This window comes from Hemitrygon akajei, unplaced genomic scaffold, assembly GCF_048418815.1.
Source record: "Hemitrygon akajei unplaced genomic scaffold, sHemAka1.3 Scf000080, whole genome shotgun sequence".
In the NCBI taxonomy this organism is placed as follows: domain Eukaryota; kingdom Metazoa; phylum Chordata; class Chondrichthyes; order Myliobatiformes; family Dasyatidae; genus Hemitrygon; species Hemitrygon akajei.
This window is the reverse complement of record NW_027331966.1, coordinates 3,358,143-3,383,918: the sequence shown is the minus strand read 5'-3', so window position 1 is coordinate 3,383,918 and position 25,776 is coordinate 3,358,143. Positions and strand designations below refer to the sequence as shown.

The 25,776-nt window shown below is 44.9% G+C and overlaps 1 protein-coding gene across 1 annotated transcript; it reads left to right on the top strand.

Annotated features, from left to right (window-relative positions):
• Positions 1–157: 157 nt before the first annotated feature.
• On the top strand, positions 158–23,674 carry LOC140722546 (NACHT, LRR and PYD domains-containing protein 3-like). The gene is made up of 8 exons (XM_073037253.1): positions 158–235; positions 4,080–4,175; positions 7,484–7,650; positions 14,698–14,866; positions 14,965–15,030; positions 20,458–22,211; positions 23,334–23,420; positions 23,545–23,674. Exons 2-6 carry the CDS (start codon positions 4,166–4,168, stop codon positions 21,588–21,590), a joined length of 1,545 nt encoding a protein of 514 aa, XP_072893354.1. The 5' UTR covers positions 158–235; positions 4,080–4,165; the 3' UTR covers positions 21,591–22,211; positions 23,334–23,420; positions 23,545–23,674.
• The last annotated feature ends 2,102 nt before the right edge of the window (positions 23,675–25,776 follow it).

Genomic DNA, 25,776 nt, shown 5'->3' with positions numbered 1-25,776 from the left:
TAAATTTTGGTTTAATGTTCGGTTCTTCTTTGCATTGTTAACGTGCAAACGTCTCTCTGGTTGAAGTTAGACCTGCAGTGAGAGATTTAATGAAAGAAAAGCCCACAACTGGAAGCAAACCACAAATGAAGACGAGGCAACAGTAACAAGTGGACGAGCCCGAGGACTGAGAGCAGCAACTAGAGAGAATCCTTCTGACTCAGGGTTTCCATTGATTCAATAAGCAGAAAGTTTGGTGAGTCTCCTTTACTCTAACACTAGTCCTTTAGACATTACATTTCTGTACCAAGGAAGGTAGGAAATAACTGGAGCGGGACTGAATAAATGTGAAAGTGCCAGTTATGCCAGTTGCAATCACTCCAGATTTACTAATTGCTGTCAGCATCCCAGCTCCGTGAAGCCACGCACATATCCTCATGTTGTTTGCTCATTTCAAACATCAGTTCTGATGCTTCCTTGCTTGGCTCTGTTACTTTATAATAATCTCAAAACGCGTTGAGAATGTCCTCCCTTTATAAGACGCCACAGTTGTTTCCTGCTGTAGTGATTGCAGAAATGTGGAATTATCATGAACTACAGCAACATATCATTGACTCCTCTGTCTATTGCAAGCTGCAATGATATACTTGCCCTCGAGTATATCGTTGTGCAAGCCTCTGCTAAGATCAAACCCTTTTGCAACCAAATGTCCCAGCACCACATTTTATTGTCCTAATTAGCAAATGCCAACAAATAATTTACATTTACATACCATGTAGTCATCAAGTATTTGTCTACCAATAAATTGTCCGAATCTATGAATCTGTGATTAAGTAGAAATACGTTTTGCAAGGTTCCCATCTGACACTGTACCAAAGGCACGGGTTATATCTGTACCTGAGATGAACAAATGTTCTTGCATCCAGGACTGCTGGAGCTGCCGGGGTCGGTTTAAACTCAGTCGTTGCGGGATGGTATCTAGAGTGTTAGGTCAGATGATGGAAGAGCTGATATTAAGGTAGATGCAACGTTCAGAGAGACTGGAAGTATTGGCTGAGGACAGGGCATCACGTGGTGAAAAGCAGCAACTGTTTCCCCTCCCTCCTCTCACCCTCACTTCCCCTCTCACTCTCCTTTTTGCCGATGTTAATCGCTGATGTGGGGACAATGTATGAGGATTCTGGGATTGGTAAGTGGCACGTTCAGCTGTGTGACCCTATCCCAGATTTTGGACCAGGTAAAATAGATCTGGGGATCACGCTGCTTGGTCTTAAGAGGTATTGAGAGGGATCAGATGTTTGTTTCTGGAGTTTCTTTGGATGCAATGACTGCTCTTCTGAGGAGAGAATGAGATCCCATCCCAGCCCTCGCAGGGAGAGGCTCTGATTAAATGTTTGTAGCAGTAGAGTTGGACCCAGGAGCTTAGTGTTCAAACCGTGTTTAGAAGTTACCCCTCACGGTCACCTGTCTGTTAGTCAATAGTCCTGGGCCTGTGCTCAATGGAGTTCGGAGGGATGGTGGTAGTGGGGGTGGTGCTTGTTTAAGGAAACCTACCGAATGCTGAAAAGCCTGGATACAGTGGACATGAGCGGATGGTTCCATTAGACGGAGAGTGATAGAGGTGTATAAGATGATGAGAGGCGTTGATCGTGTGGATAGGTAGAGGTTCTTTCCCAGGGCTGAAATGACTGACATGAGGGGGCATATGTTTAAGGTGCTTGGAAGTAGGTAGAGAGGAATTTTAGGGGACTTCACATAGAGAGTGGTGAGTGTGGAATGCATTGCTGGCGGCTGTGGTGGCGGCGGATACAAGAGGGTCCTTTAGGAGACTCTTAGATGGGTACATGGAGTAGAGATGTTCACCACTTTCTGGGGGGGGGGGCAAACTGGCGGACTGGTAATCTACAAGTGGGGTTGTGGGACCTTCACACGGAACTGCCGCTTAGCCCCTCTTATTCTGCTCCTCGGGAAGGGAACGGATGAAGCGGTGATGCCGGGACCACACCCATCTTTCATCTTTCCATTATTTGGACAAGGCGGTGAGATCCACATCTATTACGTCCTCTCATTGTAGGTGGGCACATTGTTTTTACTGAGTCCATTCCCCTCCTATGACTCCACCAGTCACGGGATCCTACATGCCAGTTTCATTTTACCTCATATCTGCAGCATCTGCGGGTTTGATTTCAGCCCCAGCGCTTCTCCCCGCACTGATGACGCAACAAACACTGCACATGCTCACTGCTCCTGGGTGGGTGGTGGTTTCGTTTCCATTCTGTTCTGGGACTGTCTGCGTGGTCAGGACACCGCCCCGCCGGGGCAGACAGCGGGTGGGGGGGTCAAGGATCACCAGCACAGGGCGAATTGTATGAAGCACGAGGCAGGGTAAAAGGAAATATTACAGCTTTAATTTCATTGTTAAAGAATGCTGCCAAGTTACTCTTGGTTCTAATTAAACTCAGCATGATGTAGAGCTTTGTTATTCGCGTTTTCGGTTATTTTTGGTGAGGCACTTATTCAGTAACAGTGTTGCATGTTTTATTTTTCGTTCTCTGATCACTGCCCCTCCGTGAAGATAAAAGTGGCTTCAGGAGAAGATGTAACAGATTGACAGTGAGGCAGAGAGGGTGTTGGGGGAAGGATGTTGTGAACATTGACTGTGTGGACTATATTGGAATGAAGAGAAAACTAATAAATATGCCATTCCAACCACAACCTATTTCAGCTGCTACCATCCGGGAAACGGTACCGCATCATAAAAGCCAGGACCAATTGGCTCTGGGATAGCTTCTTATACCAGGCCCTCAGACTGATGAACTCATGCTGATTTGAGTGTACCCTATATTACATCGACTGTTCTATTTAATATGAATTATTATGACTCACTATGATTGCACATTTACATGGAGATGTAACGTAAACATTTTTACTCCTAATTGTGTGAAGGATGTAAGAAATAAAGTCAATTCAGTCAATTATATTCCTGCCATTTCTGGCACAAACAACTTTAAATCAGTCATTTTGAGCATTATTTAAAATAAAAAAGGGAAATTACTGGAAATTCTGGGAGAACTTCAGACTCCCAGATGACCACATCTGCACCAGGTGCCCCTAGCTGCAGCTCCTCAGAGAATGAACTGCAGCTACATCTCGATGTTGTTTGCCTCATGCGGGAGGCTGAGGAAGTTCAAAACTAATGAGTAAACTCCAAGATCTCCTTGTGCAATTGGATCCTGGATTTCCTCACCTCATTGCCTCCTTGTGCAACTGGATCCTGGACTTCATTGCTTATAGATAGATAGATACTTTATTCATCCCCATGGGGAAATTCAACATTTTTTTTCCAATGTCCCATACACTTGTTGTAGCAAAACTAATTACATACAATACTTAACTCAGTAAAAATATGATATGCATCTAAATCACTCTCTCAAAAAGCATTAATAATAGCTTTTAAAAAATTCTTAAGTAGTTTTCTTAAATGCATTGAGTCCTAACCCCGGCATTTTAACATATCTTACTCCTGGCGGTTGAATTGTAAAGCCGAATGGCATTGGGGATTATTGATCTCTTCATCCTGTCTGAGGAGCATTGTATCGATAGCAACCTGTCGCTGAAACTGCTTCTCTGTCTCTGGATGGTGCTATGTAGAGGATGTTCAGGGTTTTCCATAATTGACCGTAGCCTACAAAAGCGTGGCAAATGTCTTGCGAAACGGTTTCCTGCAGAGGTTGGGGAATATGTGGAGGGACCTGCCAGAGGAAGTGGATGAGGCTGGCACAATTGTATGATTGCAGAAGCAGTTGGGATGTGTTGATGAAGTGAAGAGGCCGGGGCTGAGATGGTCCCATCTCTGTGGCACTGGTCGGCTTTGTCTCATTGGCCTGAAAGGTCTGTGTCTGTGCTCTCTTCCTCTGTGACTCTATCAGTAGGATGCGCAAGATATCACTGGACAAACATACGTACATGGTGTGGTCGTTCATGTTACTGGGGAATGTTTGGTCCCTAAGCCGATTGCTGCTCTGATATATGGGATGGAGATACTGACATATTTACAAAGTAATTGTTCACCCTCACTATCTGCTTGTTGTGTAATTCAGGGTATCAGCAGCAAGTGGAGCTCTCCTGCACCGGGACCAAAGTGTAAATAAGAAGAAACAATCAACAATCAACAGTCAGAATCGAAATGGACACAGGTATGATCGCTGGGATTTTTTATAATATCTGATATTGGTGCGCAATAATTCAGATGAAGAAACTTAAACAGATGCTAACAGGGCAGAGAAATGTTTCATCAAACAGTGTAATTGAATCCGTTGGTAAAGCGGCCTTGAGTAATCCATCAATCCAACAGTTCCAGCACAGAGACCTGGTACCGGTAATGGTCGAATCACTCAGCTCACCGCGCAAAGCTTCACCTGAGTGAAGCAGGCAGAAAGTTCAGAATAATGTGGTTGTGAGTGAAACACAGACAGGAATGTGACAGTGGCCTTGGGGGTGATGAACGGTCCAGGGAAGTGTCATGGCCTGTTTCAGCTCCAGACAGGTTCTGATGTGAAAGGTGCTTCCAACTTTCATTTCTTAAATCTGGTGCCAGGGGATTGGAGCATTACCAGGAATTCTGGGATTGAGCGATGCAAGTATAGTTCAGGTCGTGGAAGGGCACTTTTGGTGTTGATGCACAGTGGAGATGTGGGGAACCTCCTGGAGTCTGTTTTCTGTTGTTGAGTTAGAGAATGTTTCCAATGGGTGAAATAGTCCAGGGAACAGCTCATTGTAACTAAGTCGCTCTTACAGAGTTAGTCTGTTATAATATTTTAATGCACTAATGAACATGAGATTCCGCTGATGCTGCAAATCCAGAGCAACACACAAACTAAATGCTGGAGGAATTCAACAGGTCAAGTAGTATGCATGGGAATAAACAGTCTTTTTTTTTTTGGCCGAGATCCTTCTCCAGGACTGGCCAAGGAAGGGCAGCTCTCATGGAGGTTCTCAGCCAGTTTGGAAAGTCCATGTAACGGGCTGTACAACTACTCCCGATGCATAGTCACAGAAAAGAACGCAGCACAAGTGGCGAGGACCAAGAAAGAGAAGTGAGTAGGTGGACTGGACAATATTCAGGGATGTTCGAATCTGAATGAATACACCACAGTTGTCACCGATTTCATTAAGACCTGTTTGGATGAGTGGGTACCATCGAGAACATTTCATAAATACCCAAATCAAAAGCTGCAGATGAACTAAGGGATTTAAACTTTGCTAAACTCTACCGGTTTAGAAAATATCCTATGCTTGTGTTCCTTCTGAGTGCATACCCATACACTTTGCTAACTCTGTATTGTCTGCCATTTCTTTGTCTATTCTCCTAATCTCTCACAGTAAGTCCATCTGCTGCCTCCCTGATACCTGAATACTCCCCGCCCCTTCACCAATCTTCATATTATCTGAGAACTTGGTCACAAAGCCATCAATTCCATCATTGACATATAACGTAAACAAAAGAAGTCCCAACACAGACGCTTGTGGATCACCGGCAGCCAACAGGAAAAGGCTCCCTTTGCTCCCATTCTGCGCCACCTGCCAATCAGACTGTCCGCTACGCATGCTAATATCCTTCCTATAACGCCATGGGCTCTTATCTTGTTTAGCAACCTCATGTGCTGCACTTTGTCAAAGATCTTCTGAAAATCCAAGTATGCAACATCCACTGATTATCCTTTCTCTACCCTACTTGTTGTTTCCTCAAAGCATTCCATCAGATTTGTCAGGCAAGATTTTCCGTCCAGGAAACCATGTTGACTTTGGCCTATTTTCCCACATGTCTCCAGGTACACCGAAACCACATTCTCAAAAATCGGTTCTTATATCCTCCCAACCACTGAGTCAGGCTAACTGGCCTATATTTCCCATTCTTCTGTATCCAACCCTTTGGAAGAGTGGAGTTTTCCAGTCTTCCAGTGTTACTCCGGAATCTAGTGAGTATTGAATGATCAGTACTTATCCATCCACAATCTCCTTTTGTTCCGGAGGACAAACTATCACTCGGAGCTGCAGTAACTGGGTCACTGATACTGCCTGCTGCTGAACGCCGACAGCATCATATTAAAACATAATACCTTTGCTATTATAATCTTCTGTTAGTAAATACAATCAGAAGTATTTTTTTAATATTCATTCTGCATATTCATAGTAAGTATATTACCAAAAGTTTTAAAGTGCCATCCAGTTATTAGGTCTAGAGCAATGGTTAGTGTGTGCCGCTGTCTTTTTTTTTTCAAAAACCGACGAAATGTTGCTTGCAAATTTCTACAGATGTATCATAGAGGGCCTATAAATTGGCTGCATCAACATCTGTTATGGAGGGGCAACCGCATAAGATCAGGGGAAAGCTGCATTTCCATCTTGGAGGACACTCCTCCATCATTGAGGACAGCATCAAAAGGTGATATCTAAAAAGACCTTCTCCATCATTAAGAACTCCCATCACACTCTTGTCCTTCCATCAACAAGGAGGGACGGGAGCCTATGGACACATACTTAAAGTTTTAGGAACAACGACCCCTCTGTCATCACTGGAATAGTCAGTGTTAATTTTCAGATTGAGAGGAACCATGAAGGTATTCCAATATATCATTAGCTGGCCAAACTTGTATCAGTGGGAGAGAAATTAGTGGTGAGTCATCCGAGTGATACATTCTCCTTGTATCTGTAATAGAATAGACTTGTTCGAGATGTTCAGCATGAGTTCAGCACACTGGGCTGTGTTCTGTACACTTGACTGATAATTTGGAGGCGGACTGCTGAAGGGAGGACAGCAAAGTGCAAGACCCTGAGGAGAATTGCCGTTCAGAGAGATGTACCAGAGCACATAACCGCAAAAGAGGCAAAATATAAATAGTCAGATCGTAAAGTCGATTTACAGCATAGGTCGGGGATTGAGTACTGACATGGAAAGGTCATGCTGTAGTTGTAGGGAACTTTGTTCAGGGCCCAACTGCAGATTGTTTGCAGATCTCTTTTGTGGAGTTTCCTGACAAGGTGCAGAGAAATGCTGTCTGGATTACAGAGTGTCAGATATAAGGACAGATTGGACAAGCTTGTATGTCTTCCCTTACAGTGTCGGGGGCTGATGTCGGAGATATAAACCTGAGAGGCATCTCTTACATGGACAGTCAATCACTTACTCAGGAACGAAGTGTCAAAACCAGAGGGCACGAGATCATGTGAGGGGGGATTGTGCAAAGGAGATTTACAATGCAGGTTTTCCATTGAGACTCATCAGTGCCTGGAACGCGCTGCCGAGGAGGTGATGGTATCAGAAGCGATTACAGCGCTTAAGGGGCATTCATATAGGCAGATGGACAGGCAGGGACCGGAGCTACATAGACCATGACCATGTAGATAGGATTGTTTTACCTTGACTTCATAGTCGACACAGCCATGGAGTCCCGAAGGGTCTGTTCCTGAGCTGTACTGTTCTGTGTTCTATGCCTGTTCACAGATCTGAATTCCGCTTTCTCCACCTTCCTGTCAAATTGTGACGATCACCAACTGTTCCGGTTGACGAGATTCTACATGGAGCGACTGGAGCAGGCGATTGAAGAGGGTGTGGAGGATCTCAGCTTCATGTTAACAGGCGAGGATCACTTCACCGGACGAGAGTATCACGTAAGTGGAAAGGACACCAACAGATTGAGTGTAGATGCTTCAACAGACTGACAGAAACGGTGTAAACAAACAGGTCTGAGTGAGTCAACAAGCCAGACCAGGGCTGCAGCCAGGCTGAGCCTTTATCTGGCAGATACAAAATGTGACTAGGGTCTCTCCAGTTATCTGAATAGATTCATTTTTAGTTGGATTAGGATATAGTCAATGATTGAAAGCTGAATGTTAGTGATGTGACATGTGATGGGTGCTGCCAATGGACAGAGAAAGGTTTTATTTTAATCTGTCTAATTTCCCAACATGTTTCCAATGCTTGACATCAGCGACCATGCAACAGTGTTGCCTTGAAGACTCCTGAGATCGCACAATCCATAGAGATTATTTTCTTTCTCCATCCATGTCTGAGATTAGCCTTCACCTGTCAGTGGATCCCACGGAATCACTTGAACAGACAGAACTTGACTAATGTCTCTCCTTAGAACTACTAACCCTATTTCATTTGATCAAATATCCCATCATGTCTCATGATTCAGTTACCTTCAATTCCTTGAGACAGTTCCAGTTTGAGTTTGTAATTGCTACAGCATGTATTATTAACACTGATGATTGAAAATTAGAATCATTGAAAATATTCCCAATACCCACAGCGAACATTGAATTACCTAGGCACACACACTTGTTGCCACCAAGACTGAATTTTAACAAAGAGACATAAATTGTAGCTGACCAGTACATTTCCCATGAGACAGCTGACTGTTTCACTTCAAACTTCCCGCTCTGCATTGCTGCCAGTTGGCTTTGGTCTCACACACAAGCATAAAATTCCTGCTCCTCACTGCCAGTTCCCAGCTCTAGGCTAACGCCGGACCCTCATGAATCCCGACAGTGAATTCGGAACCTGCTGCAGTTCACCCGAGCTTTACAACGGAAAAAACTGACAGTGACCCTGTCATAGTCCGATCCAGTCATAGTAATCGAACTCCACAGTATAGCGCTGGGTACTTCGGCCTATCTAGTCCACATCGACCGAGTAACCTGCTTAACCGCATTGATCTGCACCCGGACTGGAAATCCCAGCCAAATTGCCTTTAAATGCGGAAATCGAATGCACATGCTCCACTTCCGATGGCAGCACGTTCCACACTCTCACCAGCCTCTGAGCAAAGAAGTACCCCCTCATATTCCCTTTCACCTTTCATCTTTAACCCATGACTTTTAACTCTAGTCGCACTCAAACTCAGTAGTAAATGTCTGTTTGCATTTATCCTTTTCTATACGTTTTATACAATTGTATACCTCTATCAAATCTCTCCTCATTCTCCGACACTCTAGTACTAAAGTCCTAATCTATTCAGACTTCCTCTGCCTCTCATGTTCACAAATCCTTGCAAATTTTCTCTGCACTATTTAAATTTTATCTATAGGACGGTGCACACCATAATCTAAGTTACACCATAGCAAAATCTTATTCAATTTCAACATAATATCCCAACTTCTGCATTCAATAATTTAATATAAAAGTCCTATGTCATAAAATATCTCTGTACAACCCAAGCTTCTCTCATGAATCCAATGTCTAAAGAATTTATTTCCACAGTCTTGAATACCAAACGACTGAAGCTTCTTGACCAGGCTCCCATGAGAGACTTGCTGAAGTCCATGTAAATATCATTCACTGCCTTACCTTCAGTACTTTCTTGGCAACTTCCTCGAGAAACCATATGATGGGTTAGACAGGATCTACATGCACAAATCAGTGTTGACTATCCCGAATCAATCCTTACCCATCCAATACTCATATCCAGTCCCTCAGAATATCTGCCAATAACTTTACCAACACTGGTGTTAGGCTCACCAAACTGTAATTCCCTGCCTTATTCTTACAGCATTTTCAATCAGCAGAACAACATTAGCTATCCACTAATCATCCAGCACCTCTTGTTTTAAATACCTTTACTGGGGTTCCTGCGATTTTTGCAGTAGCCTCAAACAAGGTATGAAGGAAAACCCTGGGGATTTATCCTGCCTTATCTGCCTCCGGACATCAAAAACCTCCTCCTCTGTAATCTGTATAGAGTCCATGATTTCACTGCTGTTTCTCCTCACTCTAAAGATGCTGTATGTCTCTTGAGTAAATATAACTGCAAAAAAGTCAATTTCAAATCTCCCTCACCGACTTCAGCTTCATGCATAAATGTCCACTCTGCACTTCAAAAAAAAACAATTCTGTCCTCTGGTATACTTTTGTTCTGAATAGATTTGTTGAACGGTCTGGTGTTCTCCTTTTCCTTATCTGCTAGTGCAATCTCATGCCGTTCTTCAGCCCTTCTGGTTCCCTCCATTAGTAACTCTGGAAGTATTTATACTGATCCAGTTCCTCATTTGTTTTTTCCTGCCTATACTTGTTGTGTGCTCCTTCTTCTTCACAATATCTAAATATTGCCTTTTATTCAGTCAGGAACATTCAAACTATTTTCTTGAGGTCATTTATACATTTGAACTCGGTAGTCTCAAAATATCAGTTTTGAAGTCCTCACACTTATCAAGCACAGCTTTGCTCGAAAATAGCCTGTTCCAATCCACATTCATCAGATCATTTCTGATACAATTAAAATTGGCCTTTTCTCCAATTTAGAATCTAAACCTGAGGACCAGAGCTACCCTTTTCCATAATGATCGTTAAACTAATGGCATTATGATCACCAGATCCGGTGTTTTCCTGCACAGAACTCCGTTATCTGCCCTGTCATGTACCCTAACAGAATTCCTGTACCCACTGTCTATAGGTATGACCTCAATTTATTGATCACGGAAAATTCCTTGAACGCCTTTGACCAACAATATCCCATCAAGCCCTTTAAATTATGGATGTCCCGGTCAATAAATGGGAAGTTACATCTACCTGGTATCATAACCTTGTAATTGCCCGTGATTTCCCAACAAATTTGATCCTCTAAATCCCATTGGCTATTGGATGCTCCATAATATAATCCCATCACTTCCTTAATGTTCAGTTTCAGCCATATATTCAGATTCAGATTCAGTTTATTGTCATTTAGAAACCACAAATGCAATGCAGTTAAAAAATGAGACAACGTTCCCCCAGAATGATATCACAAAAACATATGACAAAACAGACTACACCAGAAAATCCACATAACGTTTGGCAATCCCCAATCCAGAGTCCGGAGAGGCTGCTGCGTATTAATATCGCACTACCGTCATAGCGCGTTCCCCGGAAAGGAGCTCCAAACTCACCAGACAAATCAAGACCAAAAACTAAAGCTACAAGTCCTGCAAAATAACACATAGTTATAACATATGGTTACAACAGTGCAAACAATAGCATAAATGATTAAAAATAGACCATGGGCACAGTAAAAATAGTCCAAAGATGTTAAGGGACTATAAGTACAAAATAAATCACCACACAGTTTCCACAAGTTCCCAGGGTCCGGACAGACTCGCCATCCCACGCCGGTGGCAGAAGTGAGTACCCCCGCTATGGACTTCCAAGGTGCCGCCCGACGCAGCCTCGCAGACGCAGCACACAATGGAAGCTCCGTCGAACCCAGCCTCGCAGACGCAGCACACACCGAAAACGACCTGACCGCAGCGGACCCTAAGTCCGTCGAACCTCCGAGCCGACGACCATCCTCTCCGGCACAGCTTCTCCGAGCTCCATCCTCTGCCAAGCGTATTAAAACGGCCCCGCCAACGGCCATCAGCAACGCGACCCCGAGGACTGGGGGCCTGTTCTTCCCAGCAGAGTCCCGGACCTCACAGCAGCAGCAGCAACGAAGAAGGTCTTCCCGGAGAATTCCCGATGTTTCTCCATGCTTCCACGTCCATTTTCAATCGATTATGATTGAGCACGGCAACCCACTTCACAAATATAGCCTTAGTGGATGAGCTCTCCTGTCTGTCCTGTCTGAGCAATGTCAGGACATTTTCCCTGGCTAGTTATGCAGACTCCCTCCCCCTTCTTTAGATAGATAGATAGATAGATAGATAGATAGATAGATAGATAGATAGATAGATAGATAGATAGATAGATAGATAGATAGATAGATAGATAAATAGATAGATAGATAGATAGATAGATAGATAGATAGATAGATAGATAGATAGATAGATAGATAGATAGATAGATAGATACTTTATTCATCCCCATGGGGAAATTCCAACTTTTTTCCAATGTCCCATACACTTGTTGTAGCAAAACTAATTACATACAATACTTAACTCAGTTAAAAAAAATATGATATGCATCTAAATCACTATCTCAAAAGCATTAATAATAGCTTTTAAAAAGTTCTTAAGTCCTGGCGGTAGAATTGTAAATCAATCCCGCTCTATCAAATTGTCTCACACTCAAGGGAACCCTGGAAGTCCTGCACCTCCTCCAGCGAAATCACATCAGTGGTTACAATTCAACGTGCTGATCCATGCTCTAAACTCATCTGCCTTTCCTACAATACTCCTTGCATTGAAATCATACACATTTTGGAGCATTTGTTTCACCACGTTCTTCCTTCAGATTCCTGACTTTGTATGCCGGATTAACAACATCTTTCCCACATAACTGCTGAACTACCCACTCGGGCTCTTCATCCCACTGCAACTTTAGTTTAGCACCAACGCAGTGTTAACCACCCTTCCAGCAATGGTATCAGTCCCCCTCCAGTTTAGGTGCAAAACCATCACGTCTGTCCAGGTCCCATCTTCCTTGGAAGAAAGCCCTATCATCCAAACACCTGAAGCCCTCCATCATGTACCATCTCATCAGCCACACTTTATACTGTATTATCGTCCTATTTCAGGCTCACTAGCATGTGGTACGGGTAGAATTCTGAGAACCTTGGAGGTCTTGCACTTCAACCTATCTCCTACGTCTATGAATTCCTCTGCAGCACCTCTTCACGCTTCCTACCCTGTTATTGGTACCGACGTGAACCCTGACCTATGACTGTACTCCCTGCGTTAAAAATGTTTCAGACTCGACGCAAGATGTCCCCGAACTTGGCAATCCATCATCCAGAAACCATGTTCTCGTCAACAGAATCTCCAGTCTGGCCTATTGGCAATCGAATTCCCTGTCAGTGCAGCTCACCTCTTCTCACCCTTTCTGCGTCACAAAGCCAAACTCAATGCCAGAGACATAATCTCTATGACTTTCCTCTGCTCAGCTTACTGAAATAGTAAGTCAATATATACCCGTTATAGAGGGGTTTCCTGCAGGGTCTGCCTTTCCGATTTCCCAATCTTGACAGTCACCCAGTCAAACTCTCAGCCAACTCTATGATCTTGGATTCATCCAGCTCCAGCTGAAATCCCTGAGCACAGTGTGTAAGGAGCTGCATTTCTTGCGGGTGTAGTTGTCAGGGACACTGGCGGTCTCTCTGCCCTGCCACACCCTGCAAGAGCAATTCACTCTTCGGTCTGCCTTTCCAATTGTTCTAACTTTGAATAAAGAAGGGGTAAAAAATAGGAACCAAACTCTCACTGAAGCCTCCGCTTCTCCTCACTAACACAAAATCTCAACTCCCCACTCTATCTCTAGGTCTCTCACACTGTACCTTCTCTGCTTAAACCTTGCCAAGTGGATAATTCCCCCACAATCCCTGGCATGCAGAATGTCCCGACTGATCCCGCTCACACTTAGACCCCCTCCAATTCGCCTATCAACCCCGACCAGGAGTTGAAGATGCCATTGTCTACCTGCTGAACCGTGTCTACACACACCTGGACAAGCCGCTGAGCACTGTGGGGGTAATGTTTTTTGACTTCTCCAGTGCGTTCAACACCATCCGCTCTGCTCTGCTGGGTGAGAAGCTGACAGTGATGCAGATGGATGCTTCCTTAGTGTCATGGATTATTGATTACCTGTCTGGCAGACCACAGTACGTGAGTTTGCAACACTGTGTGTCAGACAGAGTGGTCAGCAGCACAGGGGCTCCACAGGGGACTGCCCTGTCTCCCTTTCCCTTCACCATCTACACCTTGGACTTCAACTACTGCACAGAGTCTTGCCATCTTCAGAAGTTTTCTGATGACTCGGCCATAGTTGGATGCATCAGCAAGGGAGATGAGGCTGAATACAGGGCTATGGTGGGAAACATTGTCACATGGTGTGAACAGAATCATCTGCAGCTTAATGTGAAAAAGACTAAGGAGCTGGTGGTGGACCTGTGGAGGGCTAAGGCACTAGTGACCCATGTTTCCATCCAAGGGGTCAGTGTGGACATGGTGGAGATTTACAAATACCTGGGGATACGAATTAACAATAAACTGCACTGGTCAAAGAACACTGAGGCTGTTTACAGGAAAGTTCAGAGCCATCTCTATTTCCTGAGGAGACTGGGGTCCTTTAACATCTGCCGGACGATGCTGAGGATGTTCTACGAGTCTGTGGTGGCCAGTGCTATCATGTTTGCTGTCGTGTGCTGGGGCAACAGGCTGAGGGTAGCAGACACCAACAGAATCAACAAACTCATTCGTAAGGCCAGTGATGTTGTTGGGGTGGAACTGGACTCTCTGACGGTGGTGTCTGAAAAGAGGATGCTGTCCAAGTTGCATGCCATCTCGGACAATGTCTCCCATCCACTGAATGATGATGTATTGGTTAGGCACAGGAGTACATTGAGCCAGAGACTCATTCCACCGAAATGCAACACTGAGCGTCAAAGGAAGTCATTCCTACCTGTGGCCATCAAACTTTACAACTCCTCCCTCGGAGAGTCAGACACCCTGAGCCAATAGGCTGGTCCTGGACTTATTTCCTCTTGGCATGATTAACTTATTATTCTTTAATTATTTATGGTTTATATTGCTATATTTCTGCATTATTCTTGGTTGGTTCGGTTGTAACGAACCCCAATTTCCCTCGGGATCATAAAGTACGTCTGTCTGTCTGTCTTTAAAAAACGCTTTCCCCCGCTATGAATACCTAAATGGCTGTTAGTGATCTGTGGCGAGCAGAATGTGCTGAGTCATTACATATTCAGGGTAGATTTGAACCCTCAATATATTCCCCATTGTTCATTACAGAGCGTGACTGAGCTCGCGGAGAAGGGAAACCGAGCGGGCGCTTCCAAACTCCTCCTGGATCTGGTGATGGAGAAGGGCTCCGAGGCCCGGAGGGTGATGTGGGAATCCTTTGTGAAACTACACCATTTACCGAAGCTGAGCAGAATATTGAATGAAATACGGGAACGTGGTACGGTGAACAATACCCTGTATGTTACAGATGTAAATGCTGATGAATTTACAGTATTACACAGAACAGACTTCATGCAGGTTAATCTGTTTGAACAGGTGACGGCCAGTTCGCCTTCATGGACACTGAGCGGGGTTTATCTGAAGTGCCCGCAGATCTGAAAGGTAAGCGATAGACCGGAAATCTCAATGTCTTTATTTCACTCTGTCTTTAGCCGACTGTTTAGAGACTGTCAGAGACTTGTTTTTTGTTGCTGTGGCTTGAGGCCAGGTAACCATTTGCATTTGACACAACACCAGGCACCTTGTGGGCCTGGGGCTGTGCACTCAGAAGCCTCTATAAGTTTCATAAACAGACAATCCCGTCGGTCACAGAGGAAGGCTCAATGTTCCCCGTTCTCTAGCGCTGAATATCAGATGATTTGACAAATCTGAAGGCAAACCGTTCCAATTGGAACATCCAACTCCAGCTTCAAACCTCCTTTCCAAAGTGGAGCCTAGCTTTGCAGTGATTCCTCCATAAATCCACAGGACATGGGAGGAGCAGTAGGCCATTCAGCCCACCGAGTCTAATCTGTTCTGGCAGTCCATCATAGCTGATTCCAGATTTCCCCCAACCTTATACACCTGCGTTCTTGCCATTTAATGCCCTGACCAATTAGGAACTTCTGCCTCTTAAATATTCCCATGGACTTGGCCTCCACTGCAGTCTGTGTCAGAGAATTCCAGAGATTCATTAGTCTCTGGATGAAAAGGTCCTCCCTAGCTGTTCTAAAGAATCGCCCCTCTATGTGCTCTCTAGTTCTGGACACACCCACCACAGAAATGATCTTCTCCACATCCACCCTATCTGGTCCTTTCAACATTCGGTAGATTTCAAAGAGATCCACACCCCCCCCCCCACACACACACACATTCATTTAAATTCCACTGAGTACAGGCCCAAAGTTGCCAAAAAGCTCCTCAGATGTTAACCCGTTCATGACCGGAATCATCCTCATGAATCTCCTCTGGTCTATCTCCAATGACAGCATACATCTTCTAATTATGGGGCCTAAAATTGTTGACAGTACTCCAAATACGGCCCGACTACAGTCTTATAAAAGTTCAATATTATCTCCTTGCTTTTGTGTCGATTCCCCTGGAAATAAATGCAAACATTGAATTTGTCGTCTTTAGCACTGACTCGAACTGTAAATTAACCTTCTGGGAGTCTTGTTCGAGGACCTTTAAGTCCCTCTGCACCTCTGATATTTGGACCATCTTCCCATTAAGATAATGATCTGCACTAGAGTTCATTTTACCAAAATGCATGATCATGCATTTCCCAAAACTGCTTTCCATCTGCCACTTTTTTTGTCCATTCTTCCAAAATGTCTAAGTCCTGCTGAAATTGCATTACTTCCTCGGCACTACCTACCCTTCCACATATAGAAACATAGAAACATAGAAAGCCTACAGCAAAATGCAGGCCTTTGGGCCCACAGAGTGGTGACGAACATTTCCCTACCTTAGATATCACTAGGGTTACCCATAGACCTCTGTTTTTCTAAGCTCCATGTACCTGTCCAGGAGTCTCTTAAAAGAGTTTATCTTATCCGCTTCCGCCACCGCTGCTGGAAGCCCATTCCACGCACTCATCACTCCATACGTTAAAAACTTACCCCTATCATCACCTCTGTACCTACTTCCAGCACCTTAAACCTGTGCCCTCTTGTGGTAACCATTTCAGCCCTGGGAGAAAAGTCTCTGACTATCCACACAATCAATGCCTCACATCACCTTATACACCTCTATCAGGTTACCTCTCATCCTCCGTCGCTCCAAAGAGAAAAGGCTGAGTTCACTCCATCTGTTTTTATAAGGCATGCTCCCCAATTCAGGCAACATCTTTGAAGTCTCTTCTGCACGCTTTCTATAATTTTCACATCCTTTCTGTACTGAGGCGACCAGAACTGAGCACAGTACTCCGTGGGGTCTGACTAGGGTCCTATATAACTGCAACATTACCTCTCGGCTCCTAAATTCAATTCCACAATTGATCAAGGTCAATGCAACTTATGCCTTCTTAACCACAGTGTAAACCTGCGCAGATGCTTTGAGAATCCTATGGACTCGGACCCCAAGATCTCCCTGATCCTCCACACAGCAAAAAGTCTTACCATTAATATATTTGTATCATCCGCAAACTTTGCCACAAATTTATCAAATCCATTATCCAAACTATTGGCAAAGAATGTGAAAACCAGCTATCCTAATACTAACCCCTGAAAAACACCACTAGCCACAGGCAGCCAACCAGAAAAGACTCATTTTATTCCCACTCACTGCTTCCTACCTGCCAGCCATTCTGCAACCCATACCAGTATCTTTCCTGTAACACCATAGGATTTTATGTTGTTCAGCAGTCTCATTTGTGGCACCTTATCAAATGCTTTCTGAAAATCAATGTAAATGACATCCGCTGACTCTCCTTGTCTTCCTTATGTGTTAATTCCTCGAAGAACAGATTTGTCAGGCAAGATTTCCTTTCACAGAAACCATGCTGACTTTGACCTATTTCACAATTAGTTTCCAAGTACCTTGGAACCGCAACTTTAATAAGAGACTCCAACACATCCCCAACCTTTGAGGTTTGGCTAACTGACCTATTATTTCCCTTCTTTTGCCTTCTTCCTTTCTGAAATAGATATATTTCCATTCTTCCAGTCCTCTGGGACCATGCCAGAATCATGTGATTCTTAAAAGAGCAATGTAACAGTTATCTTTTCAGCAAACTCTCTCGGGACTCTGAGATTTAGTCCACCTGTCCCAGGCGACTTATCCAACTTAAGGCCTTTCAGTTTGCCTAGCACTTTTTCTTTAGTAATAGCAATGTCACTCACTCCTGCTTCCTGTCACTCGGGGAACACTGCACACTACTCGTGTCTTCCACAGTCAAGACAAATGCAAAGTACCCATTAAGTACATCTGACATTTCTCTGTCCCCCATTACTCTCTCACCGGCATCATTTTCCGGTGTCCAATATCAACTCTTACCTACGTTTTACTCTTTATATAAATAAAAAGTGCTATTATCCTGCTTTATATTATTGTCTTGTCTGTCATCATATTTCATCTTTTTCTTGTAGCTTTGTTAGTTGCCTTTTGTTGGATTTTAAAAGATTTCCCTTCATCAAACTTTCCACTCACTTTTGCTAACATATTTCCTTTCTTTGTCTTTTATGCAGTCCTTAACTTCCTTTGTCAACCACAGTTGCCTCCCCCGCCACTTGAGAAATTCTTTCTCTGTGGACCATATCTATCCTGCGCTTCATGAACTATTCTCAGAAACTTCAACCATCTCTGCTCTGTAGTCATCCCCACCAGTATCCTTTCTATTCCACCTGGGAAAGCTCCTCTCTCATGCCTCCATAATTCACTTTATTCCATTGTGATACTGATACATGAGTCATGCTTCCCTCTCTCAAACTGCAGTATGAATTCAATCAAATTATGATCACTGCCTCCTAAGGGTTCTTTTACATTAATCTCCCTCATAAGATCTGGATTATTACACAACTCCTAATCAAAGATAACCTTTCCTTGAGCAGTCTCAGGGACAAGCTGCTCTAAAAAGTAATCTCATAGGTATTCTATAAATCCCCTCCCTTGCGTTCCTATTCCTTAAGTTTGTTTGATTTTCTTCTTCCCATTACCTATTAAAGTCCCCCATTACAATTGTGTCATTACCCTTATTACATGCCTGTTCCAGCTCCCTTTGCTATCTCAACACCACATCTTGGCTACTATTTGGTGGGCTGTACTATATATGATTCCCATAATGATTTGTTTAACCCTTGAAATTTTTATCTCTAACCACAAAGATTCAACATTCTCTGACCAAATGTAACCTCTTTCTAAAGATGCAATTCCATCTCAAACCAATAGTACCACACCACCGCCTCCGTCGCCCTTTCTGTTCTTTCGATACAAAGTATATCCTTTGATGCTAAGCTCCCATCTATGGCCTCCAGTGAGCCCAAAACATCACACAGACCAATCTCCAATTGCGCCAAGAATTCATCTACCTTTTTCATAATGTACCTTCAGTTCTGCATCTGCGCCCTTTTGAGTTTTGCCTCTGTGACATCAAAGGGTATGGGGTGAAAACAGGGAGTGTGGATGACTGGATGAAGTGGATCAGCCTATGATTGAATGACGGAGCAGATTCAATGTCCGAATAGCCTAGGTCTTCTCCTATATCGTATGGTCTTATGGTAGAATTCAACACTTTGCTATGTCGGCATCTGAACGCAATCATTGGCTTGTCCTTCCTTCGATTCATGTTGCACACATCATCTACTTGTAAACCTGCTGGCTCGACCTCAGCTCTATCATACTGGTTCACATCTTCCTGCCATATTGGTTTAAAACACTTCCATTAGTCCCAGTAAATCTGCCGGCAAGAATATTGGTTCCCATCGGATTCACTTGCAACACTTCCCTTTTGTACAGGTACTACCTGCCCCAGAATTGGTCCCAATTAACCAGATATCTGAATCCCTTTCCCCTGCTCCAATTCTTCAGCCACGCATTTATCTGCCACCTCATCCCTATCCCCACTGTCCGGTTCACAGGCAGCAATCCTGAGATCACTGCTTCTCAGCTTTTTTCCAAACTCCCTGTGTTCTGTTTTCCAGACCTTCTCCCTCCTCCTATGTCCTGCGTCCAAAAAAAATTTGGACGTTGGCACCTGGAAGGCAAAGATCCATCCGTATCAACTTTCTGTGTCCACAGAAACGCCTATTTGTCCCCCTCACGATAGAGTCTCCTATTACTGTTGACATCATTTTCAGTTCCGTGCTCTTCCGCGCAATATCAGGAAGTTGTTTTAGCTCACGCACCAGTTCCTCAGAGTAGGGGAGACTGTAAATGTGAGGCGGGGCCCTTTTCCCTGAGTTCATGTACCAACACCTCGGTGCAAAGGAGTCCGTAGAGGTGTGCTGTGGGCTTATTGAATGAGTTCATGTATCAGCTCCTCGACGCAGAGAAGTCTGAAGAGTCTTCAGAGAAAAAGAAACAATGGACTAGTGTTTTACATAATGACTGGCTCAGCCTGGAAATGGAGACAGAAATTATTCAGTACTGACAGCTTAAACGTTAATGAGTGTTAAGAGCATCTGGTCGATTGTGAGGAATGTAAATGTAGGTTGAACAATTAAATTGTATTCCGTCCACCCCACCCCCCTCACCCCCCATTGTTACCCTCTGTGGTGTTGCACAGTTCAGCAGAAGCTGAGCAGTGAAAGCAGTGAAACCACCCGCTCCACACAACACTCTCCTCTCCAGAATCACGTGTGTACTTGGTGCTCGCTGGAACACCGGGGAATCTGCAAACTACCAACAGAGGGGAGAGCGGAGCCTTAAACAGCGAATCTGAATCGGATCAGAAATATTTCCGGGCCAACGTTCACCTTCAGACACTGATCTCTGATCTGTCAATTCCACCTAAACAATTTTAATAAGTTTTTTTTTTAAATTGGGAAAATATGTTCAGAGTTCTATGTTCTTCAGAGGAGGCACTGACAATCTATTTCTGCACACCCTAAGATGTTCGACGGAAACACATGGAGACTCTGCGGACACAGACTGAAACACTGAGAGTGAACACGATCCTGATGAGGGAGAAGGTAAAGATTTTCCAGCTGGTTGATCGATACGCTGAGCTCACGGTCATTTCTATTGTTCGAGATCGGAGACTGGTGGAACATGAGCTGCTGGCAAGAGGCAGAGACCACGAGGAGTGGAGAGAAAAACATCTCCGCGGAGAGCTGGAAAAAATCCGGACTGATCAGTTATTCAAGAGGAGTTTTGTTCAAAAATTGAAAAGATCTGTCTTTGGAAACAAATCCGGGATGTCCGCTGCAGTGGCCGGAGTCCCAGGGATCGGGAAAACAACAATGGTACAAAAGATTGTTTATGACTGGGCCACTGGGAAGATATACCAACAGTTCCAGTTTGTCTTCAGTTTCAAATTCCGGGATTTAAACTCAATTAACTGCAAAATAAACCTGAAAGAACTAATTCTACATCAGTATCCCTACTTTGGGAATATCCTGAGAAAAGTCTTGAAGCACCCAGAGGGGCTGTTATTTATATTTGATGGTTTGGATGAGTTCAAGGACAGAATCGATTTTACTGATAGTCGCAGAGACACAGAACCTCAATGCATATGCACAGATCCTGAATTCAAGTGCAAGGTGTCTGACATTGTGTACAGTTTAATCCAGCACAAACTGCTCCCAGGGTGTTCAGTGCTGGTGACCACCCGCCCCACTGCATTACATTTATTGGAAAAGGCGGAGATCAGTATCTGGGCTGAAATCCTGGGATTTGTTGGTGAGGAACGGAAGGAATATTTCAATAGGCATTTTGAAGATCAAACGGTGGCAGCAGCTGTTTTCAAACACGTGAAGGAGAACGAGATCATGTACACCATGAGCTACAACCCCTCCTACTGCTGGATCCTCGCTCTGGCACTGGGCCCCTTCTTCACACAAAGAGTCAGGGACCCGCAGCGAGTTCCCAAGACCATCACCCAACTGTACTCCTACTATATTTACAACATCCTGAAAAACCACAGCCTTGAGATTGAGAATCCCCGTGATGTGTTACTCAGGGTTGGTCAGATGGCTTCAGAGGAGTGGCCGAGAGGAGAATTGTGTTTACAGATGGAGATTTGATCAAGTACAATCTGCAGCCTTCCCAGTTCCTGTCCGGGTTCCTGATGGAGCTTTTGGAGAGAGAGTATTCTGCCCGGAGTGTGGTGTACACATTCCCACACCTCACCATCCAAGAGTTTGCAGCTGCACTTGCACAATTCTGAATCCACATCCCGGGGATATCCTGATATTCCTCACTGAAGTCCACAGCATGACAGATGGGCGATTTGAGGTATTTCTCCGTTTTGTTGCTGGTCTCTCCAACCCAATGACAGCTCGGGGCCTGGAGGAGTTTCTGGGCCCATTTCCTCATGAAACAATCTGCAGGGTTATTGACTGGGTGAAGGAGGAGGTTAAGCGGCAGAGTAGAAACACATGGAGTGAAGATGGAAGAAGGAGCCTCCTAAACACATTGCACTACCTTTTTGAGTCTCAGAATCGTGGACTGGCTCAGGCCGCAGTAGGATCTGTGGGCACACTTTCTTTCAGTGGAATGACAATGACCCCGATTGATTGCGCGGTCCTGTCTCATGTCATCGGATTCTGTGATACAATAAAACACCTCAACCTGGAGTACTGCAACATTCAGTGTGAAGGAATCCAGCGGCTGGGTCCCGGGCTGCACAAATGCCAAATGTTGAGGTAACTTTTTTTATCTCTCACCATGTAATGTTAAACTGTTCTATCGTGTTGTTTCAATGTAAAGGGATTTGGGTAAAACTGTAGTAAATCAGATTGTGAAGAATTGTGACAAATGCCCAGGGGATCGGTCAGTAATTCCCCAAGGACGGGAGGGTTTTGTGGTTCCTTGTGAAGGGATGTTGGAGACTTCATTTGATCAGTGAAAAACGGCCATTGGTTTAATGGTAGTAAATCACAGGAATGGCCGTGTTTCTCGCTGCCTGTGACACGTCCATTGACAATGTTCCTTCTCACTGTTACTGACACCCATACCGACACTGAGTGCAGCAGGTGGGTCAGAGATTCACACCCACTTCCCGGTGAGGGACAACAGACCGTCAGCAGACTGTCCCAGTGAGAAGGAGAGAAATACCATTGTGAGATTGTACTCCCCTGTCTTTCACTGTGTGTGGTTATCACCATCAGGTACCCAGACTCCCGCTTCTTCTTTCTCGATTGCGGTCCTCAGCTGTCCCCACCCCGCCTTGCAATACATTTCTGCATTGTCTCATCTTGTGTGATTATCTTTTCCCATTGGTATCCTCCAGTGGACCCTCTGTTCCATATACCCCGTCCTCCTGTGGGTCCTCGCTTCCACATCTCCCTTCACTATGTGGAATCTCTCTGCACCATCCCCGTTCATCATGTGGAATCTTTATTCCCCATCCCCTTTCCTCCTGTCGGATCTCTCTTCCTCAACCCCCCTTCCTCCTTCAAATTGTGTTTTCCTATCCCTTTTCCTCAGGTGGGGTCTCTTGAAACATCGCCCATTGACATTTCCCATTCACAAATCTTCCTCACTGTGGACTTTCTCCCGTGTTTCAACCCTACACATTCCACTTTTCTAATCATCGGGCAATGGGACAGAATATGCGGAGTTTACATGGTCACAGCAACAGACTAAACTACTTACGTTCGGTGAATACCCTGGAGCTGGGCAGTGAGGGACATTTACAGTGATAGGAACTCCGGTCAGTGATTTACTGAAGGGTTTAATATTTCCTGAAATATCCGAGTGAGAGAAATTCCCCCAGACCCGCGGTTTGAATCACCTTGTTCATCAATTTGTCTGTTTGCGTTTAGAATTGGGGGGAATACACTGGGCGATTCAGGAGTGAAAGTGGTGTCTGCGGCTCTGAGGAACCCGGAGTGTAAAATACAGAAACTGTGGTAAGTACCAGACTGTGAGAGATTGTGTTTACAGTCACTGGGTGTCTGACACTGAACGTTAATGGGATTTGTACAGTCTCCTGTCTCTCCGTGTTTCTTCGACCTCACTCTCTCTCATCTATAGGCTTGGCAATGTCGGTCTCACAGATTCTGGTGCCAAAGATCTGGAATCCGCTCTCAGTGCAAACCCATCACTGAAGGAACTAAGCCTGAGATTAAACTCGCTCACAGACCGATCTGTCCCCGCTCTCCGCGCCTCATACTGACCATCCCGAGTCTGAAGTGGATCGGGTGAGTGTTTGTGTTAATGTTCAATGTAATACAATATCAGCGGATCCGCGGGATTTCTGGAGATATTTATCTGTGAATATTGTTGAAACATTGACCCCAGCCCCCTGCTACTGACACTATTGTGTAATCTGTTAAATTCATCTTTATTCTCCTATTTGTTTCAGTCTGGACGGGAATCGGTTGAGTGAGACCGGGGAGAAGGAACTGAGATCTCTGCAGGAAAACAAACCCGGACTGAGTGTGAACATCTGAACGTGTGAACATCCCCGCCCGCGGGATGGGGACATATTGGCCGAATCCACGCCTTCCCCTTTACCTCCCGCCCTGCCCTTTACCTCCCGTCCTGCCCTTTAACTCCCGCCCTGCCCTTTAACTTCCGCCCTCCCGTTTAACTCCCGCCCTCCCCTTTAACTCCCGCCCTTCCCTTCAACATCCCCCTCTACTTTAACTCCCGCCCTTCCCTTTAACTCCCAGTTCACCTTTAATGGCCGCGTGCCGGGGTTAATTCCCAACGGTTTTAACAGAACTGACTCCAGTCTCGAGCTCGGTGACATCGGAAGCGTTCCCGCAGTGATGTATTTCCGCCTGTTGTCCGGCGGTGCAACTTCCGCCGGATGTGCGTGTGCGAGACCCCGGGGAACTACACAGACAGTAAGAGCCCGGGGTCCGGGGCTCGGTCAGGGACACCGGTATCCCGGGGTGGGATTACACGGGGAGAAAATCCTTTTGCTCCCTTTGCTGAGGACACTGTATTCTGCAGTCTGGCCGATATAATGATGTGAAATTAACAAATACAATAGATAATAGACAATAGGTGCAGGAGTAGGCCATTCGGCCCCTATAGCCAGCACCGCCATTCACTGTGATCATGGCCGATCATCCACAATCAGTACCCCGTTACTGCCCTCTCCCCATATCCCTGGACCCCGCCATCTATAAGAGCTCTATCTAACTCTCTCTTGAATGCATCCAGAGACTTGGTCTCCACTGCCTTCTGGGGCAGAGAATTCCACATATCCACCACTCTCTGGGTGAAAAGGGTTTTCCGCATCTCAGTTCAAAATGGCCTACCCTGTATTCTTAAACTGTGGCCTCTAGTTCTGGACTCACCCATCAGCGGGAGCATGCTTCCGGCCTCCAGCGTGTCCAATCTTTAATAATCTTATATGTCTCAATCAGATCCCCTCTCATCCTTCTAAATTCCAGTGAATACAAGCCCAGTCGCTCCAATCTTTCAACATGTGACTGACCCGCTATTCCGGGAATTAACCTTGTGACCTACGCTGCACTCCCTCAATAGCAAGAATGTCCTTCCTCAAATTTGGAGACCAAAAATGCACACAATACTCCAGGTGGGGTCTCACCAGGGCCCTGTATAGCTGCAGAAGGACCTCTTTACTCCTATACTCAATTCCTCTTGTTATAAAGGCGAGTATGCCATTAGCTTTCTTCACTGTCTGCTGTACTTGCATGCTTGCTTTCATTGACTGATGTACAAGAACACCTAGATCTCGTTGTACTTCCACTTTTCCTAACTTGACTCCATTTAGATATTAATCTGCCTTCCTGTTCTTGCCACCAAAGTGGATAACCTCACATATATCCACTTTAAACTGCATCTGCCATACATTTGCACACTCACCCAACCTGTCCAAGTCACCCTGCATTCTCATAACTTCTTGCTGACATTTCACACTGCCACCCAGCTTTGTGTCATCAGCAAATTTGCTAATGTTACTTTTAATGCCTTCATCTAAATCATTAATGTATATTGTAAACAGCTGCGGTCCCAGCACCGAACCTTGCGGTACCCCACTGGTCACAGCCTGCCATTCCGAAAGGGACCCGTAAATCGCTACAATTTGTTTCCTGTCAGCCAGTCAATTTTTAATCCATGTCAATACACTGTCCCCAATACCATGTGCCCTAACTTTGCCCACTAATCTCCTATGTGGGACTTTATCAAAAGCTTTCCGGAAGTGCAGGTACACGACATCCATTGGCTCTCCCTTGTCCATTTGCATACCTCGGCAGTGGCTCTGGATCTGCAGCGATCCCGGACACG